Below are 19,887 nucleotides of genomic sequence, written 5' to 3'. Positions count from 1 at the left end.
ATCAGCTGTTTGCGGGATGCCCGGAGCGGGCGTATTTTGGAAACAATACCGCGCGGTGCGCCGTGGCCTCCTCTCGCGCCAGCTCGCGCCTGCAGCAGCCGCTGCCCTAGCTCCTACCACCGCCTCCCGCCGCAGCCCGGTGAGCGCCCGGGCGGCCGGGGGCCAGGCGGAGTTGGATCGTACCTCCTCCGGGAAGTGGGGAGCAGAGTCGCGCGGCGCGTGGGGGCCCGGGAAGGGTGTGGATTGCGGGCAATTGGGGTGACCATGAGGAGTTGGGGTGCCGGGATATGGGAACCGGGTGCAAAGCACAAATTTGGGCGTGCTGTTCCAAGCAGGGCTTTCGGGAAACATTTGGAACTCAAGAGTTGAGAGTAGGTGGGCCAGTGACCCTGGGGTACGCTGCCAAGCTCCCGGAACGCTCTGGTCTCCGGGTCTGACTCTGGGGTGGGGCCATGAGTTGTGGTGCATTTTGCCTCCCTGCGTAGTCTGAAGGGTCCTCTTCTTAACAGCTGGAGTTTGCCCCCTCCTTCCCTATCGAGTGTGGGCGCCAAGCCCCCTGAGTGCTCGTCACCCTGGACCCTGGCGCAGAGCCCTGGCATCACGACTCGGAGGCTGAGACTCTGTCCTGGAGTCACCCAGGTGTGTGTGCGCTCGTGTGTGTGCGCGCGTGTGTTCTGAGATCTTAGCCACTATTGAGGTTCAAGGTATCTGGCTAGTGCCATCTCCTAAGAAGAGGAGGGTTTTTAATTGAGCATACCAGTTGAAGCTCTGAGGCTCTGGGATGGCTCCAACGGACTTTAATCCCTTTGCTAGGAATAAAGCGTTCTCTGGCTGTGCTCTCAGGAAATACTCTCTTCCTACCAGTCTGGACATCACCACTTTAGCTCAGAGAAGCTGACGGTCTCTACTTTTCCCCACTTTACATTTGTCTTTGCCCAGAACCTCTCGGAGGCTCACACCAACCGGAGAGCCACCTGCAGATCTTGTGCAGAGTCGGGGGGGCGGGGGGTCTCCGCGTTTTCAGAGTCACACCCTCTGGCTGCACCTCCCCCACTGTCCAGTCAAGGCAAGGGTTGAACTTTGGGGCTTTGCTGGGAGGGGGAGGGGAGTAATAGGCATCAAAAGAAACACCAAGACAATGACTCCTACTTGTGATTGGCTCTGGAGGGTCCCTACTTTGGTTGGGATTGCCAGCCTGCAGAGAAGGGGTGAAGGACAGAAGAACCCCTGCTAGGTGACAGCTCTTGGTCCTTTTATCTGGAAACTTGATTTTTCTGTTGCTGATAAGCTGGAGTTCCCCCTTACCAATTGGAACAATATCCAAAGATGTCTGCTTTGCCATCCTTAGGGGCATGGCATTATCCTCCAGGGAAGAGAGCAGAGACAAGACCACAGATAGCTCAGGGGTGCGATGAGGTGGAGAGACGCTCGCATTTAGGAAAGGAAGGTTTCTGAACTCAACAGATTTCTTTAAAGACAAAGTTGTTGGTTTTTTTTTTTTTTTTTAAGATTTCTTTTAAAACCCACAAACCACTTGGCTTGTCTTTCAAAGGCAAGACACTGGGGTGTCTGAACTCCTGGGAATCTCTAGCAGAGTCCGAAGATGACAAAATTTGTTTTTGCATTGCCTTGACGATTCGGGTACTTGCTGGTGCTTCTGGTTGCCCCAGGGGCACGCTTGGAAGCTCAGGCTGCTGGGTGAGTCCAAGTGCAGAATTTCATGAGCCGTCAGGTGGAGCGAGAGGAACTTAACACGAAGAAACAGCCCCGCAGTGTAGGCAGTGAGAGACAGCACAGCAAGAGGGCTGAATTTCACTTCCTTCTGTGAGGCACCTTGCACCTATCTCAGGTTCAGCTCTGGCAGGAATGGGGGGGCGGAGTGGATGAGAATTTGAAGTCATGGAGATTAGTGGGTAGAATTAGCTGGACTCTTTGCTAGAGGCCGATCCAACCCTCAAGATTAACCTGTGGTGGGCAGGCAGCTCTGCTCCTCTGGGAGAGAGCTGAGCTAGGCAGCTAGAGTGACTAACTTAGGTCCCCCGTTCCAGGACACTCTCACCACACCACAGAGCCTGCTTGTTGTGTTGTGCAAGGAGGGGGGTGGAGATGTGCGGTAGGGTGGGGCTAAGCACGTTCGGAGGGAACCTGGCGGCTCTACAATTGCTGCCTTTTGTTTTTGCTGCTGAGCCTGGAGTTCAGCTCAGACTTAGGCGAGAGCTTGGAGGTTCCTCCTTAGGGTGTGTGTGTGTGTGTGTACATATGTATGTTGTGAACACTTTGTACAGTCAGTCATTGTCCCCTTCCGGGCCCCCACAGTCACTTGCAGAGGCTAGCCTTCCTTATATTTTCCCAGGACCCCTGTGGAAGGGCTGATCCCACCCCTTGCTTACAGCCCTCAGTGTCAAACTCTGTGACCAGCCTCGGTCAGAGGAGGTGGGAAAAGATGGCTCTGGTGGGCACAGGGAGGATGTATGGAAGGGCCCTGAACATTGGGGAGGCCCACATTTTAGGGGTGAATATCACCCTTGGCAGTGTTTTATTACCAAGGTTGTGTATGGTCGGAAGCTGGCGTGGTTCCCTCAAATGACAAGAGTGGGAAAGGATGGAGGGAGGGGAATCCTTGGTCTGGCCTCAGTAGGCCAGCATCCCACATACCTCCATTGTTCTCTGACAGGAGAGATGGAGCCACCGCAGTGTGTGGAGGAGCTGGAAGATGATGTGTTCCAGCCAGAGGATGGGGAGCCAGGGACACAACCTGGGAGCTTGCTCTCTGCTGACCTGTTTGCCCAGAGCCAGCTGGATTGCCCCCTCAGCCGGCTCCAGCTCTTCCCTCTCACTCACTGCTGTGGTCCTGGGCTCCGGCCCATAAGCCAGGAAGACAAGGCCACCCAGACCCTCAGCCCAGCTTCCCCAAGCCAGGGTGTTATGCTGCCTTGTGGGGTGACAGAGGAACCCCAGAGACTCTTTTACGGTGAGTGCTCTTAGCCTTAGACATTGGGGGAAATGAGGGGACTTTCCCTTCCCAAACCTGCTCGTTACTACTTCCTTCCCCAAACTGAACAGCCAGGCTGTCGATCGATCCATCAACTTTCAACCTTCTCCACCTGTGCTTGGCCCTGCAAAGGACAAATTCCTTTGTCCTTTCCGTTTCTCCCTGGAGGGATCCTTGGGTCCATGCAGTCTCCTGTCACATCCTCTGTCTTCTCAGTGACTCTGCCTTTGGGACCCGGGTGCTGATTTGTCTTTCACGAAGGGGAAGGGAGTGTTAAGTGTCACTGTTGACACTCAAGGAGAAGCCCAGCCAGTTCTTACAGGGAAGGTTCCTGAAGACCGAAGGTGGCTTTGAGTTGTCACTTGGGACTTTCTGTGCTTGGAAGGGGAACTGGAGAAAGAGGTTGGGCCTGCCTGGGCTCAGTGCCAGCAGAGGGGCTGTTTCCAAGGCTAAATCAGACACGACCCCTTCATTTGTGGGCTTAAATGGTTTGTTTTATGAGAAATATGCCCTCCTCTGGCAAAAGGGCAGGATTAGACACTGGTCTGTTTTCTTCTTTTAGCACACTGGCCTGTGGAGGGAGGGTAGAGGCTCAGAGGTCATCCTGCTGTGTCCGCGGGAGCAGACTGAGAAGCCGCTGCAGTTAATCTCAGAGGGAACTAACTGCCCATAGGGCACTTCTGGAAAAGCAGTTCTGGCGGGAGTCTGAGAAGCTGGATGAGGCCTGCTTCGGGCTGGAAGAGGGAGGAGGCAGGAGGTGGCAGGCGCCCCCAGCGGCCATTCTGGGGCCAGCACTCGGTGAGCCGACCTGGCTGCTGGGGGGGGGGGGGGGGGGCTCAGGAGTTTTCTCACTGGCTTTTCTGCTGCTACTCTCATCTTTGAGTGCTGAGCCCAGCTCTCCTTAACTGTACTAGAAAAATGAAGACACTTTTGGGGTTTTTTTTTGTTTGTTTGTTTTTCTTTTCTCTGTCTGCTTTACTCAACCCAGGAACCAGAGAACAGCTTCAACCTGCCACTACACGAATAATACATGGAGGTCAAGTATAGCTTGATAAATGACAGAAGATTGGCGTGTCCGTTGTACACATTAGCACCCTGTGCTCTGCCATGGTACTGAGCATGGAGGAGAAGGCAGGGTCTATATTCTTCTCTGTTTTTCCAGGATAAGTATGTGTGTGTGTGTGTGTGTGTGTGTGTGTGTGTGTGTGTGTGTGTGTGTGTGTGTGGAGAGAGAGAGAGAGAGAGAGAGAGAGAGAGAGAACGAACCCTCGAGTGTGCTAAATATTCAGCTACATCTAAGCTACACTCTCAGCCCTTGTACCAACGTTTCTATTCTTGGGCAGCTCTCCGAGTGTGGCAGAATGCCCTGGTAAAGGCAGGCAGGCTGCTTCCTCTTCCTTCTGTCCTAAGATTTACCAGCAACTCCAGGTCTTGGCCAGAAAGGGTTGACAATGGAGAAGGTAGGGTAGGGGTAGAAAATGCTGAGATGTGGATCCTCTGTCTTTGCAGGCAATGCTGGCTACAGGCTTCCGCTCCCTGCCAGTTTCCCTGCAGGCTTGCCCCTTGGGGAGCAGCCCCCTGAAGGACAGTGGCAGCATCGAGCAGAGGTACAGATCGCCAGAAAGCTTCAGTGCATTGCAGACCAGTTTCATCGGCTTCATATACAACAAGTAGGCCTGAGGGTTTGGGGGGCAGTGGAGGTGGGGGTGGGGGGCTTGAGGCTGTTGGCGCTGGGAAGCCAGGGCTTGCCTTTGTCCTCTTGTAAGTAACCCAAGAGTTGCCAGGCCTCAGGCTATGTTTCAGAGTTTTGGCCTTGGCTACTGTCATTATGATGGACTGGGTAGGCACAATTAGTTGAGTACTCATGTCCTTGAGAGTTCCAGCTGCCTACTTAGCTTCAGAAGAGGTGGGAAGATACTGCGATCCCTCCTTGCCCATGGGATGGCTTCCTGCAGTCTGGTTGGACAAACTCCCCAGACCCAAGTTGGGGGCTTGTCTCTTGTAGAATGCTGAAGTGAAACTGAGCAGTTGGGGGTGTGCCTGGCTGAGGAACAGTGGGAAACCAGTAATCAGTCCTGAGATGGGGCCTGAGTGGGGGAAAGTGGTGGAACCGGTTGAAACCTGACACTTTCCAGCTGGAGAGCCACTCCTCACTGTCTGTGTCTGGGAACCCAGGCCCAGGACTCTGGAGATTGTACCTCAGAGTCTCCCCAGACCTGCGACCGGCGGCGGGCGCTCTGCCTGGTGCTTGGCCGGCAGCCTGGCACCAGCCCCGCCAGGGCGGGGCATCGCGTGTCAGCCGAGCATGTGGCAGAGTCCATCAACAAAGGCGGCGGCTGGCAGGCTCGTGCGGGAGCCCGTTGTACCGTGGATGGGAGGCTGTCCTGCTCGACAGCCCAGCCACCGTCTGTGCTGGGCCCCCAGGTGCTTAACCCTTCCCAGACAGGCTGGCTTTTTGGATAGCTGCCAAGGCAGGGGTGGAGCCTGAAGCTGGATCCTTGCTGGTACAGATACTACCTGGCAAAGCCACAACACAGGGAAAGGAACACAATCTCTACCTATAGGACTGTGTTCCTATCCTAGCAGTGCATGTGCGTGCATGCGTGCGTGCGTGTGTGTGTGTGTGTGTGTGTGTGTGTGTGTGTGTGTAGATCACAGAACAAATAACTATCATGGCTGGACACAACCTGGGACTAGATGGGTAAATTCAGATGACCAGAACAGTTATTGGTAGTAATAACTTTGACTTGCGAGCAAACCATTGCCAGCAGCAGTGGGTAGAGGACATTGACCTTGAGTTTTCTGAGAACAGGCCATAGGGTGTTATTGGTATACTTCTCTGTCAGGGAGTCTGGGGCCACGGCTATTTCTGATGGGTTTCCCCAGCCCTTAAGTGATTTGGAAAGAGGGCGGCCCTGTGATTAGGTTATAAGGCAGCCTGGCTAATTGCTGTGGTCCAGCCACAGTCCTCATCCCCTCTGTGGTTACACTGTACAGACGTGGCTTAGTGAGTCCCCCGCAGTCCACGTGTAGACTCCTTCTGATTCCTGCTTTCAGTCTCTTGGCCTCCTTCCTTCCCATGTCATCCGCCTTGGTTGTACAGGTCTGTGGCTCAGCCCGGCTCATGGCGTTTGGTCCTAATACTGGCACTGGTGGGAAGACAGTGGCTATAGTCTTTAGCCCCATCTAGAGCACATCTGGAAGACGTTCTTTCTTCATTCACACTAATCTGGCCTCTCTCAGCAGCTGTTTCCCAGGATAGTCCCCTGTCCGTTAGTGAGCCCTGACATACTGGAGACCAGGCTAGAGGCCTCCTTGCTGCTGGACCAAAGTTCAGGAGGAGACCCTATCCTGAGGTCTCCTGTAGCAGAATTTCTTGGACTGCCTAGCCCCCACATCATGACACGGAGACTTCTTATTAATTATGAATGCTTGGCCTTAGCTTTAGGCTTGTTTCTAGCCAGTTTTTTTTTTTCTACACTAACCCATTTCTGTTCATCTATGTGCTGCCCCAGGCTCCTTTACCTCATCTACGGACTGTCCATACTGCTTTCCTGCTTCCTCCATGTCTAAGTCTGGTGGGCTGGGCCCCAGCTGGCTGCCCTCCCCTCCCCTTTTCTCTCTCCCCGCCATCCCCGCCCACCCCTCCTCTGCCTAGCTATTGGCCATTCAGCTGTTTATTAGACCAATCAGGTGCCTTAGGCAGGCAAGGTGAAACAGCAACACATCTTTACCTAGTTAAATAAATACAGCATAAACAGATGCAACGCATCTTTACATAGTTAAACAATTATTCTGCAGCATAAACAAATGCAATACATCTTTACATAGTTAAACTAATATTCTATTCCACAACAATGTCCCCCGCTCTTCACTGTCTGATACCTTTCTCCCAGTTTAGGGCTGCTTCTTTGAGGGTACAGGTCAGTTCTAGATGAGGTGCTAGCATCTCATCTGGAGCGCTCCCAAGAGGTTGGAAGGAGAATTACACGAGAATGTTAGTTGCCCTTTAGTCCTTGTAATAGACTTCAGTTATTATTATTATTATGATTATTATTATTAATGTTATTATGTACATAGTCTTAGCCCAGGCTGGCCATGAACTCACTACGTAGCTGAGGATGGCCTTTAACTTATGATGCACTTCTTAAGTGCTGAGATTGCAGATTTGCACCACTATGCTCGATTTTTGTGGTGCTGGGGACCAAACCCATGGCTTCCTGTATGCTAGGCAAGCACTCAGCCAGCTGAGTTCTCCCTCTAGTCCCCCAGTTGTTATTATTATTCCTCTTACTTTCTCCGAGGGAGATGTGACAAAGATGTAGCGTGGCATGCCGGCAGATTGGGTGTATCAGTTGTGGCCCCGGGGGCAGCAGGTTTATGTTGGCCACATTCCTTATACCTATCTCTACTCCATTTGTTATCTCACCATATTTCCTGAAGAGTGTGTTGAGGTGGAAGACTAGCCTGGTTCCCACACGGCTGGCTCAGAGCGGCTCCTCTGGGTTCATGGGCAAGAATCTATAGGCAGACATCATCAGGTGCTGTTCGCTGCTAGCTCCTTGGGTTTCTGAAACTGAGACAGTTGGAGGTGATGTGAGTGGAGGTAAAAGGTTCCTCCTTCTCTCTCTCCTTTCCTCTTTCTTCCCTCCCTCCTCCCTCCTTCTTCCTTCCTTTTGGTGTTGGGTAGGTGCGACAGGGTCTTGCCATTTAACTTAAACTGGCTTCAGTCTCCCCGAGTTCCGGGATTACAGGCATGCTTCACTGGGTCCAGTTTAAAGGAAATCTTTTTCACCTCTTTCTGCTGGGGCAGTGGGAGGCTCCCGTTCTGTTCCTTTTGGCTGGCAGGCTGCAGCAGGGATCTCTAATACCTCTTGGAGAGGGATGTACTTAGGTTTGGGTTCTGAGAGGGTGACCCCTCCAGTTTCTCTGTGGAGGGGGGGGGAGGATCAGATTCAGTTCCTGACAAACTCACAGCTGTCCTGGTCAGAAGGTCGGAGCCTCTGTTTCTCTGTGTTCTCTGTGAGTGACTCCTCCAGCCAGTGTGGGCCTAGGGATAGTTGGTACCGTCTTTCCTTCCCTGTGGCCGGGTCTGAAGGGGTATTTCTAGACAGTGTTGAGAAGCTCAAATAAATAAATACATAAATACATAAATAAAAGCTACTATGGGCCCTTGAATAAGTGAACAAGTGGGTTAGGATTCTTTGTGTGGAATTTTCTTTCTCTCACTAGGCCCAGGAGTGGCTCCATTCAGAAAAAAAGCAGATTTAGAAATTCCCTAAATAGTAATTTGGTATTTTGGAAAATGAAATCTAAGGAAACTTCCAAGCCCTTGTTTGAAACCCTCTTCATTTGTAATATCACAGGAAGGATGGGGGACTTTCAAGCAGGTCTGGGAAGAAGCGCCTTCCTGCCACTTACCCAAGCTGTTTCTGAGCGAATCATTTTCCTGGTCCGGACCTCAGGTTCCAAAGCTGACCCTGCAAGGTTGCTGTGAAAAGCCTTTGGGAACTGTAATAAAAGCACTATTGGCCAGGGCTTGTAGCTCAGGTGGGCATCAGAGGCTTGCCTAGCAGCCTGGAGGCCCTGGCTTTGATGCTCAGGACTGCAAAAAACAAAACCAAGAAACTACGGTAGCTTGGAGAGTTGAACACATGCTATTAGCAAGGCTGGAGCAAGGCAGAAGGATCACAAGTTTAGGGACCACCAGGCCAGGTTCGTAAGACCCTATCTCAAACAGAAAGCAAGGAATAGATCAGTGGTAGAAAGCTTACCTAGTGTGTGCACACATATACCAGGAATTTGGGATTTTGCTTGGACCTGACTTTATAATTCTTGGGATGCTCTTTTGGAAGTTGTACCCAGACTGGCGTTTGCATGGTTCATCACCTAGCGTCTGGATCTCTGCCCAGCATCCTGGATTCTTTGTTCTGGGAGTCCCTGACTGCTTTCTGACCCTTAGGATGCTCTCCATGTTGGTGAGTGGTTTTCTGGAGCAGAGACCATGGCTAATGAGGTCACTCAGGCTCTAGAGAGAACAGCCCTGTTCTCAGGGGCCCCAGGGATTTGTCCTAGAGTGAGAAGTGCCCCCCTAGGAAACCACCTTCTATCCCAGGGGTAGGAGGTCTATGCAGGACCGTGCTAGGGGAAGAGTGGGGCTGGGGGAGGGGTCGCTGAGAGCTCAGTGTTCGTGAGAGCCTGTGCTGGGGCTTGGGGGCCCTGTGTTTGCTCTGTGGCTGGCTCTGTTTATATCACTCGCTATATTTAGCTTCTGAGTCATCAGCGTGGCAGACTGGAGGCCGAGTTCCCCACACACTCTGCACCTGACTGTTCTTTCTTCCAAGAGAAGGTCTTCTAGTTCCGGGCAGTTCATCTCTCCCTGCCCACCAAGGCAGGCCGTGGGGATGGCAGTTAGCTTTGGTGTGTTTTCGGGGTGGGGTGTGTGTGGGGCGGGGGGAGGTGCTGGGAAGACAGGATTGGAGGAAGCACAAAGAAGCATAAAGAAAAGTGCCCGGTTTGCCTTTTGATCCATGCCTGGCAAGTCAAGAGGGTACATTCCATGACCAAAGCCAGACAGCCCGCCTGTGTACTGAGAGGAGGGCTCCACGCCTTGTCCTTGCCCAGCCTGCCTTGCCCTGCCCAGCAGACTGACCCCAGACAGACAAAGAAGAGGAGCCAGCTGCAACAGCTCCAAGTTGAGACTGGGCCTGGGGGTTCAGTCTCCATAGCTGTGAACCCTCCCAACCTGCTGCTGGCCTGCCCCTCCTGGCCTCCTGCCTGTCTGCCTCCTCAGCAACTGAGACCCTACCACTTCCCTCCAGAACTCTTCAGGACTTACCCCATGGCCTCACGGAGCTGGTCTGAGATAGAGGGAAACTGAGACACCCCGCAGGAGCTGGGTGAGGGAGTGAGGAGTTTCGACCTCCAGGCTGTGGAGGTCGGTGCGTGGGTAGGGTTCCACAGCACTGTCTCCTGCCCAGCCACTCGGCCCCCAGTGACTTCCAGCTGTGTCAGAGGAAGCCCTGCCAGCCTCCAGCCAAGAAGTGGCTGTTCTAGGCTGCCCTTTCTTCCTTGGAGAAGAGTCAGCTTTGCTTTGGCAGCCCTGACATCCTGTTCAAACTGATGCCTGTGCTGAGAAAGCCCTTGGCAAGGAGTCTTTCTTTCCTTTTCCATTTTGCTATGTTGCTAATCATGGGGTGTCTGGGCAGGGCAGGGCCTCCCTGGATCCCTGGATGACCCTCTGGGTGTCAGACCCCAAGTTAGCTTGAGAGCCTTGAAACCTGAGCCCAGCAGCCTCTGACTACTGTGAGCCCTCTCAAAATAGGAAGGCTGGCCTGTCCCAAGGAATGCATGCATCTGGGCAGGAACTGGTGCTTGTGGGGCAGGGGCAGGCTCACCAGCAGAATGTGCCCAAGCTGCTGGGTGCTGCCACCAGGCCGGAGGGTGAATGCAGAGTTTCTCCTTGAACCCTCAGAGCAGCCTTGAACTTCCAGACCCACTGTTCCTATTTTGTAACAGACAGGCTCATAGAAGCAGAGCTCCGTGCCTAAGTTCCTCTGTAAGTGGCTGCAGAGTTGGGACGTTTGGGTTGATTGTAAAACCATGATCTTCCCACCCCATCATCCTGCTTCTTAGCAAACACATGCCAGAGGGCAAGGATATGCTGGAGCTGTCATTTATCACCTAACCAATCCGGCTCGTGGTACTTGATTCTGTTCTCTTGCCTTCTTCCTCATTAGACTGTAAAAGAAGTGAGAACAAGATTATTCTGAACCACCTTTGTATCTCTCATAACTCTTAGCTCTCTGGGCTCCGTAGAACCTCAATGGCTTTAGCAAAAACATCTTCCCAACTTGTCCAGAGTGGAATTTTCCTAAGGTTGCCTTATCATTGTCTCTGCTCTCAGCCACAGGCTCTTCCCTTCAGCCTGGGCCTGGATGGTCTCCTAGTGTGACGGGAGAATGAGAAGGGGCTGTGTGCAGATCCCTGTGTGATGTAGACCATGCAAGTCTGCGTTTTGAAGTAAATGAGGGTGGTTTTAAAACATGGTCTGAAGTCCTAATTTCAACCAGTCCCTAGTTCTGTTTGATCTCCAGTTAGCTCTGCCTCTGAAAGTTCTCTTGTTTTCTGGTCCACATCATCCTTTCTGAACAGTTAATGATCTGGAAACAATGTCTTTAAGCATACTAGGGGAGCAGTTCAGCAATGGTTCTCTTTGCACAGGTAATACTATTTGCATAATGTGAGTAAACACTGCGATCTTTTTTCCAAGACAGGGTTTCCCTGTGCAGCCCTGGTTGTCCTGGGACTAACTCTGTAGACCAGGCTGGCCTTCCCTGTGTAGCCCTTCTCTTTGTAGCCCTGGTTGTCCTGGAGCTAGCTCTGTAGACTAGGCTGGTCTTGAACTCAGAGATCAAAGGTCTGCACCACCATGCCCAGTTGACACTGCAATGTGTGTGTGTGTGTGTGTGTGTGTGTGTATTTTATGTTCTTGGTATTTTGCCTAGATATATGTCTGTGTGAGGGTGTCAGATCCCCTGGGACTGGAGTTACAGACAGGTGTGAGCTGCCATGTGGATGCTGGGAATTAAACCCAGGTCCTCTGGAAAAGCAGCCAGTGCTCTTAATCTTACTGAGCCATCTCTCCAGTCCCAACACTGCAATATATTAAGGGGAAAAAAAGTTCTGTAGGACCAGAGAGGCAACTCAGAGGTCGAGTACTTGCCTAACATGCCCAAGGCACTAGGTTTCGTCCCTAGCGCTGTAAATAAATAAATGGGTTTCTTGTATCAACTTGTATGGGTGTTTTGCCTGCATGTATGTCTATATACCACATATGTGTACGCCTGCTGCCCTCAGAGGCCAGAAGAGGGCAGCAGATCCCCTGGAGCTGGTTATGAGCTGGCATGTGGGTGCTGGGAATTGAACCCAGGTCTTCTGCAAGAACAAGCGCTCTTAACCTTTCTAGGCCTTTTCTCTCCTTCCCTCCCTCCTTCCCTCCTTCCCTCCTTCCCTCTCTTTTTTAAAAGAACAGCTTGGGATTCAGAAGCCAGGGGCTTGAGTTAACTCATCAGACTTGCTTAGGGTGATTTTGGGGAGACCTTGCTTCCCCGTCTGTAAACCAAGGTTGGTAATACCCACCTGTCCCGTGACCAGCTGAAGAGATATGAAAACACTTTGTCTGTGATAGTACAAATTGCTGTTTGGTAAATTTGCTTTTCGAGTATTAGGTCTTTTGAAAAGCTCTTCTGGTCCTTTGGGTGACTTTAGCTCTGCCGGAGCTTCTGGAGCACTGGTGACAGACACATGAAGCCCCCAGAGGACAGAATTGAATCTGGACTGGGAGAGGCAGAGGGAGATTGTTATCCAGGGAGGGCCGGGAGCACGCTTGTGTTTAATGCGGAGGCCCTGGGGGGACCCAACAGAGTTTGATTGGTGTAATCTAACTGTGTCAGGTACCACAGCCAGCTAGATTTCACTTTTTCTCTCTTTTCTCTCTTTTCTCTCTTTACTTTTTGGCCTCTCCCAGACAAGAGGCTGAATCTATCACATAAAGGGCATCTTTTCACCCGGGCAGACCAGGTATTCCTGGCCTTGGATGGACGTGTCACCTTTCAGGACTGACTCTTCTGCCATCAGTCCCATGTGCATAGGCTGGGAACCCACAGTGTGTCTTCCAGCTACCCCACTACACAGGACGAGCCACCAAACATTCAGTTGTAGTGCCTTGTTCACAGTAGGGATTTAAATGCTTGTCCGTGATATATGCCCTTCCACGGCCATAGCAGCGAAGAGAGACTGACCCCTGGGTGGGCTCTGGGGTTACTCATGCTCTGTCAGCTTTCTTTTTTCTTTTTGAAATGTTTGGGTTTTGCTTATGTATGCACTGGAGATCAGAGATCAAACTGCAGGACTCTCTCCTTCCACTCTGTGGATTCTAGGTTTTTTGTTTGTTCTCTGTCTCTGTCTCTGGAACTTGCTGTATAAACCGGGCATGCAGAGATCCACCTGTCTCTGTCTCTGGAACTTGCTATGTGAACCAGACATGCAGAGATCCACCTGTCTCTGTCTCTGGAACTTGCTGTATAAACCAGGCATGCAGAGATCCACCTGTCTCTGCCTCTGTCTCTGGAACTTGCTGTATAAACCAGGCATGCAGAGATCCACCTGTCTTTGTCTCCTGAGTGCTGGGATTAAAAGCATTTGTTGTCATGCCCTGTGGGTTCTAGGACTTGAACTCAGACTATCAGGCTTGGTGGCAAGCACCCTTATCCGCTGAGTCATTTAGTCAGCCCCCTTGAACATTTTCTATTCTTTCCTTCCACCCTTGGGTTTAAAGCTTGGTGAGTGGGAAGGCTTTGGGGTGTTTCATTCCCCCTTCCCAATCTCTCATCTTTGGGTCACTCTTGGTGGTTTCTGGGAGCTCCCAGGCTGAGGCACACATGGGAGAGCTGGGCCCTGTTCCAGGAGTTTGCCCTCAGTGATAGATTCTATGCTGAGTGCCTGGCCGGGTGCCTGAGACTCAGAGGTCCCCCTTCCCTCTCCCTCCTCTGGAAGGACCCGTGCTGTCTGTTGTTTTTGGTGTCTTTGTATCCTTCATCCTGTTTGGTAGAGGCTGACTTCCTTCCTCACAGTTTCTCTCTCTGGCTTCCTTTCAAGTCCTTTTTCTTTCCTTTCTCATTAGTCTCTTTTGTTTGACTTGTCGAAATATTTTGTTTGTTGTTACTCCTTGTAATCAGGGTACTCTTTGACTCTTGGTGTGTGGGAGCTTGCTTTCCATTTTGGGGTGTGCGGGAGAAACCTCAGCGCAGTATTTGCAGGCTTGGTTTATGTCCTGGGAGTGCTCAGGGTCCCAGGGTCGGGCTGCCAAGCCTCCCCAGCCAGTGTCCAGGCCTGCTCAAGCGCTGCTGAGCCCTTGGCACTGTGCTGTGCTCTGCTCCTGAAGGCAATTGTGGTCACAAACTCCTTGGGGTTGGAAAGTACCTCAGTGGTTTCCAGAAGGCTGTCTGTGGCCTGGCTGCTGCAGAAGTACCTGGCAGGATCCACCTCTGGTGTGGCCACCAGGGTAAGACATTGGTTTGATGGAAAGAGGTTAAAAGGCATTGAAGAAGGTGCCAAGCTGTGCAGTGTTTTCTTCTAGGTTATAGGATCAGTAGTAGCTTTGATATCCTCCCCTGTAATTGCTTGTGTTTTATGATGTTTTTACAAGGAATATTTAAATATACAATACATTTCCCTTCCGACCTTTCTTTCTTTCTTTCTTTCTTTCTTTCTTTCTTTCTTTCTTTTTCTTTCTTTCTTTCTTTCTTTCTTTCTTCCCTTTATTTTTGTGGTGATTGAACCCAGGACCTCCATGTGTGCTAGGCAAGTGCTGTACCACTGAGCTTCATTTCCAGCCCCCTTCTGATTAAAAAATATATATATATTATTTTCATTATTTTTAATTATGTGTGTGTGTCTTAGTTAGGGTTTTTATGGCTACAAAGAGACACCATGACCACAACAACTTTTATAAAGAAAACATTTCATTGGGGGTGGCTCACTTCCAGTTTCAGAGGTTCAATCCATCATCATCATGGTGGGGAGCATGGCGGTGTGCAGGCAGAGGTGGTGTTGGCTACATCTTGACCAGAAGGCAGCAGGAAGTACACTGAATGTCACATTGAGGGAAGCTTGAGCAAAAGAGACCTCAAAGCCCGCCCCCACAGTGACACACTTCCTCCAACAAGGCCACACCTCCTAATAGTGCTACTCCCCTTGGGGGCCATTTTTTTTTCAAACCACCACAGTGTGTTTATGTGTGTGTGGGAGGGCATTATGTGCATGGGGATGCAAGAGCCCTTGGAAACCACAGCATCAGGTCTCCTGGAGCTAGAGTTAGAGGTGGTTGTGAGCCACTGATGTGGGTGCTGGGAACCAAACTTCAGTCCTCTGCAAGAGCAGTATACACTTTTAACCACCGAGATATCCAGCCTGTCTGCCTCTTCTGATTTTTAGACTGTTACTAATGGAGTTTGTTCAGCATGTAAATTCCTGGGTCCCTTCCCTGAACATTCTGACCTTGTTGGTATGGGTGGGGCTGGGACACTCTGTCTTGTGACGTGGTTGGGTTTGGAAGTTATAGATCTAATATAACACCAGTGTGAGTTTTCACAAACAGGGAGTGAGAGATTCAGCCTAAAGCCCGACTGATTCCTGATCTGAGGGTCTAACTAGCTCCCTTAGTGCCTTCTTGCTAGGTCGCGAGCCCTGAAAACTCAGAGCAAAGGCATGGCGCTGGCCTGTGTGTGCACCACCATCCACACTCATGCCTGTCCCCAGCCCTTGAAAGTCTTCCTCCCTCCTGACTGACCACTCACCAGCTCACACATGCTTCTCTGACTCTAAATGATGGGGTGAGATTGTTTCCTTGTCTCACTCCCAAAGGACCTGGGGATCTGAGCAAATGACCTCCATCGACCGAATTTGGGAGAAGCCAGGGCATACGGAGATAGGGCTGGTGCAGGCATTGGATCGTAGAATCATGGTCTCCTTCCTTAGCCATCATGCTATTTTGAGATGATGTACTAAAGGGAAGATGGCAGCTCTTCTCTGGCACAGTGAGAGACAGCTGGTGGCACATGATGCACAGTGATCTTAAGTAGGGATATGGCTCTGGGTTCTAGCCGGTCCCTGCCCCTGACTAGCCATGTGATGACTGGATGAGATCTTTAGTTCTGGGCATGATAATACAGACCCATTCCAGAGGGCGTAGGGAGGCGATGGGTCTTAACATAAACAGAAGAATGCTTTTTATTCTCTACCTTGAACCTCAGAATTCTGGGGATCTTGTTGAAAACGCACATTCTGAGTCGAGGGGGTCTGCATTTCTATCGAGCATCCCTGATGGTGCTGAGGCTGCTGTCCTGGGGAACCACACCTTAAGAAGCAGGACCGCACCAAGGCTGCGCCTAGAGTCTCACCTTGGACACTAGGCTCCAGAAAGCCGGCTCATGCACTAGGGACAGGTCCCCATCCCACTGCCTGGAGGAGGGGCTTGGACCTGCCACAACTGAATGTACCAGGCTCTGCTGACTCCCCATGGGAGATCTTGCCTTGGAGGAGGTGGGAATGCTGGGTGGGTCGGGGCGGGGGGAGGCTGGGGGGCGGGAGGAGGGAGGACAGGGGAATCTGTGGTTGATATGTAAAATGTAGAAAAATCTCAAATAAAAAAGAAGAAGAAGAAGAAGAAGAAGAAGAAGAAGAAGAAGAAGAAGAAGAAGAAGAAGAAGAAGAAGAAGAAGGACTGTAGAGTGCTCCATATGGGATCACCACAGTCTGTTTCTGTTACTGTTGGAAATCATAGTTGGTATTGTCACTTGGCTTTTTCAAACAGGTACCTGAGGCGATTCACAATGCCGGCAGACTGGCCTCTCCAGGGACCTGTCTTTTCCCGGGGTCTCCTGTTCTACTCATGACCTCTGCACCTGTTGTGGGCAGCAGCTGGGAGGACTCGGCAGCTGGGGAGGCATGGTGGCGGGAGTCCTCCCAGCTGCTGCCGGCCTGGGTCTCTAGCTTTGCAGCTGAAGTTCAGGCTGCTCTACTGGAACGAGACTTTGTTAAGCCTTGTGTTTCCTCTTTTTACTCATCTTTGTTTACAAAACACCAGGAAGCCGTCCATCTCCCCAGCACCTTCTGCCAGGCTTCTCTGTGGCACACCCTACTTCCCTTAACCCGCTTGGCGGGCACTGTGCCTACGACTCACTCGCTGATTCTCCACCCTCCCTTGGACACATAGCCGTGGATGTGGGGTGGTCTGTGTCAACCTTAGTTGGACACCGTATTTCTCTTTGTGCCTGAGGGCGGTGGGGAGGGGACCCACAGCCTACTGGGGAAACCTGAGGCTGGATGGAACTTGGAAGTTCCAGGAGTCCAGGAAACCTGCTTGTCTTACCCTCCCCCCCCCCCCACCCCCCGCCCCCGTGTGAGTAGGAGTTACCTGGTAGGGGCTGGTGGTTGTGGTTAAAGACAGCTGAGAGGATCACCTCACCCCCAGACACTTCACATAAACTTGCTTGCTGACTGGGCCACTGAAGGAATCTAAATCTAGCCTGTGCTGGCCCCCTTTCTGCACACTAGGTTTTTATTTCCCTGTCCACTAAGAACCCCGTGGAGAGGCCCCAGCCTGTCCTCCTCCCCTGGCAGCCAAGGAGAGAACAAAGACCTCCTCTTCCAGCACTCCCTTGTCCCCTTCAGGCCTCTGCTGGCCTCTGGGAAATGGTACCTGTATGGACAGGACGGCAGCCAGAAACCTTGGTGCGTCTGACCTCTGACCTTTGCCCCCTAGCTTCCCAGCTTGCCGGTAGGACCTGGGATAACCTCCAGAGCTGGTGTGCATTCTTTGTTTTTGTTTTGTTTTCTAGTGTGTTCTTGCTTAACGTTTAATTGGCTCCAGTCAGTAGGAAAGAACGCCAAGAGGGATTATTTATGGCTTACTGTCAAAAGCGGCTATAAAAAGGGCAGCCTAGAGCCGGGGATGCTGAAGGGGGGAGAAGGCAGGCTCTCTCATACAAGTGTGTGTGTGTGTGTGTGTGTGTGTGTGTGTGTGTGTCTGTATGTCTGTGTGTGTGTTTGTACTGGATGAAATCAGATTTTTGCTGCCTCAGCAGTGTGGTTTAAATTGAAGATTAACCCTTTGACCTTCACAGTGTCAAATCACTTGCAGATGGAGGCTCCCCCCCTTCCCTCTCTTGTTCTCTGTGTTCCTTTGGAATGGGGGAGAGGGAGGGACTCTTGTCTTTCTCGCTCAAGCAAGATTGTTGTTCATGCAGCTGAGTTTGGGGTGTGGGGTGTGTGTGTGTGTGCTCAGGAGCCAATCTGATTAAAAGCAGTACTTGGCTAAACTCTGGAAAAATCCTGCGAGCAGGGGAGAAAGTCCGATCCTCCCGTCACAGTCCACACAGCCCGGCCTAGTGTTTTTAATTCCCGAACACGAGCTGTCTTTGGAGTTTTGTCCCGTGTCCCCCCAGGTTGCCGGATGGCAAAACGGTGCCAGCCTGAGATCTGGCAATGGAAGCTTGTTTGGGATCCAGGAAGGAGCCTGTGCTCTAAGCTGGTGCCTGGCACCTAACGGTCATCTCTTTCCCTTACAGCACCAGCAGAACCGAGACCGTGCATGGTGGCAGGTCTTCCTCTTCCTGCAAAACCTGGCCTTGAACAGAGAAGAAAACAGGGAAGGGGCGGGTCCCTGGTGAGGCTGGGTGGCCCTTGTTGGATGGAGCACCAGGAACGCAGTCTGGAACAGGACAGTCATCTGGGAGACGGACACTGTCTTGTCGAGTTTGGTTATTTTTAATTTTTTTCCCTGTGTGTACATATAACATACCCCAGTGGGATCTTCTTTTCTGTTCAGAACCCCCACTGGGAATGGGGGGCCTTTGTCAAACACTGTTGAAGGAGGGGCGGCTGTGTCTGCTGGTGGAGTTCCTAAGACTCTGACGATGGTGATGTTCTCCAGGAAGTGGACTGAGGCTTTCCTACTGGAGCCGGTTAGGAAATAAGAGGCCAGGTTAGACCCCCCCCAGTACCACCAAATGTGTCAGCCTTCCCTCATGCCTGACGGAAACACAGCTTTAACCCACCAGGACCTTGGTCAGGGGCTTCCTGGCTGAGAACAGCCATGCCTTGGCTAGCCAGCCCTGTGTCTGGGTTCCCACTTGGCACTGCCAGTGCCCACCGCATGGGCTCAGGGATTGTTACCCAGATCCTGTCACCTCCAGAAGACCTCAGGGAGGGTTGGACTTCTCCAAGAACCTCTCAAAGGTGCCTCAAAATGGAGTCAAGCTTGACAGGTCTCAAGTCTGACTTGGTCCCACATGGAAGCCCCTCGATTGGTCCCAGGGCGCAAACTACTGCCACCTCGGCTGCCTGGGTGTCAGCCGAGTGTGCGCCAAGAAGCCGGGCGTCATCGCGTTGTGCCCAGCGGCCTGTGCCTCTGTCGGCTGTCTCCCAAAGACCCTGCCAACTACTGGATTGGACTGGACACCCACCTTGGCAGCAGCACTCTGAGATGGGGTGCATTCGCAGGGGGCGTGGGAATGGAGCAGCCGTCCCACTGATCAGTCAGCCCCAGGGGAGCCTAGACCTCTTGGTTTCCTTGGAAACGTGTACCTCCTCCCCCTTATCCCCATTCCTTTTTTCGTACCTAGTGGGATACCGGAAGAAGCTAGGACAGTGGCTTTGTCAGCTGAAAAGTGACGTTGGAAGTAACGGAGGGCGGGCGTTTAGAACACGGAACCCGCAGAGCTGGGGACACATTTCCTACCTTCCTTCAGCTTCCAGCGAGGCCGGAAGAGAGAGTTCTTGAGCCCGGCGGGATCTCAGCTGCCTCTGAACTTCTTCCTTCTCTCCCTGCTGCAGCACTCAGGGAGGGGACTGAAAGCGGCTGGCCTTCATCACAGGGCATCTCCTAACCCGACACCTGGAAATCAAGTCATAATCTTTCTCTCTGTAAGGAAAGACATGGGTGCTAAAGACAGGGTTCAAAGGAAAGATGGCTTCCCCGAGCAAAGAAGACTGCAGGGTCATTCACGGATTTGGAGGAGGAGCTCAGAGCAGACTCAGATTGAACAAGCCCAGTGACTCTCATTTCTGCAGGGGGTGCGGGGTGTCTTCAGTCCTGGGTATGCAGCTGGACAGGTTTTCCACCGCACAAGGGTATGAGGGCATCGCAGAGGCTGAAGTCCAGCTCGTGCTCGGCTCTCGAGGCTGGATGTCCTGATGTGGGGCTGATCTGCTCAGAGTTAGGGATGTCTTTCCTAATCTACACAAAGGTACTGTATGCACTCACAACGGCCCTGCCTGCGAAGGACCTCAAAATACGTGTATAAGCCTTTGTGTTTTTCTGCTCAGATGAT

General features: G+C 51.9%; 1 protein-coding gene across 1 annotated transcript; it reads left to right on the top strand.

Moving 5' to 3' along the window:
* Nucleotides 1-8: 8 nt before the first annotated feature.
* On the top strand, nt 9-18,330 carry Bmf (Bcl2 modifying factor). Its single transcript, XM_052724997.1, has 5 exons — nt 9-139; nt 510-639; nt 2,675-2,971; nt 4,502-4,662; nt 18,124-18,330. The coding sequence occupies exons 3-5, from the start codon at nt 2,680-2,682 to the stop codon at nt 18,223-18,225; spliced, it is 555 nt and encodes a 184-aa protein (XP_052580957.1). The 5' UTR covers nt 9-139; nt 510-639; nt 2,675-2,679; the 3' UTR covers nt 18,226-18,330.
* Nucleotides 18,331-19,887: the final 1,557 nt, after the last annotated feature.

The sequence above is a fragment of the Peromyscus californicus genome, unplaced genomic scaffold (assembly GCF_007827085.1).
Source record: "Peromyscus californicus insignis strain IS unplaced genomic scaffold, ASM782708v3 Scaffold_7__1_contigs__length_154581171, whole genome shotgun sequence".
NCBI classification, from domain to species: Eukaryota; Metazoa; Chordata; class Mammalia; order Rodentia; family Cricetidae; genus Peromyscus; species Peromyscus californicus.
Note: the sequence above shows the minus strand (reverse complement) of the source record. Positions and strands in the feature narration are given on the sequence as shown.

What these genes read in the sequence shown, in the direction of transcription:
- Bmf (XM_052724997.1), top strand. Translation starts at nt 2,680, where the DNA reads ATGGAGCCACCGCAGTGTGTGGAGGAGCTGGAAGATGATGTGTTCCAG. An exon ending in ACCCCAGAGACTCTTTTACG is followed by an intron (nt 2,972 to 4,501) that starts GTGAGTGCTCTT and finishes CTGTCTTTGCAG; the next exon opens with GCAATGCTGGCTACAGGCTT. An exon ending in ATCGGCTTCATATACAACAA is followed by an intron (nt 4,663 to 18,123) that starts GTAGGCCTGAGG and finishes TTTCCCTTACAG; the next exon opens with CACCAGCAGAACCGAGACCG.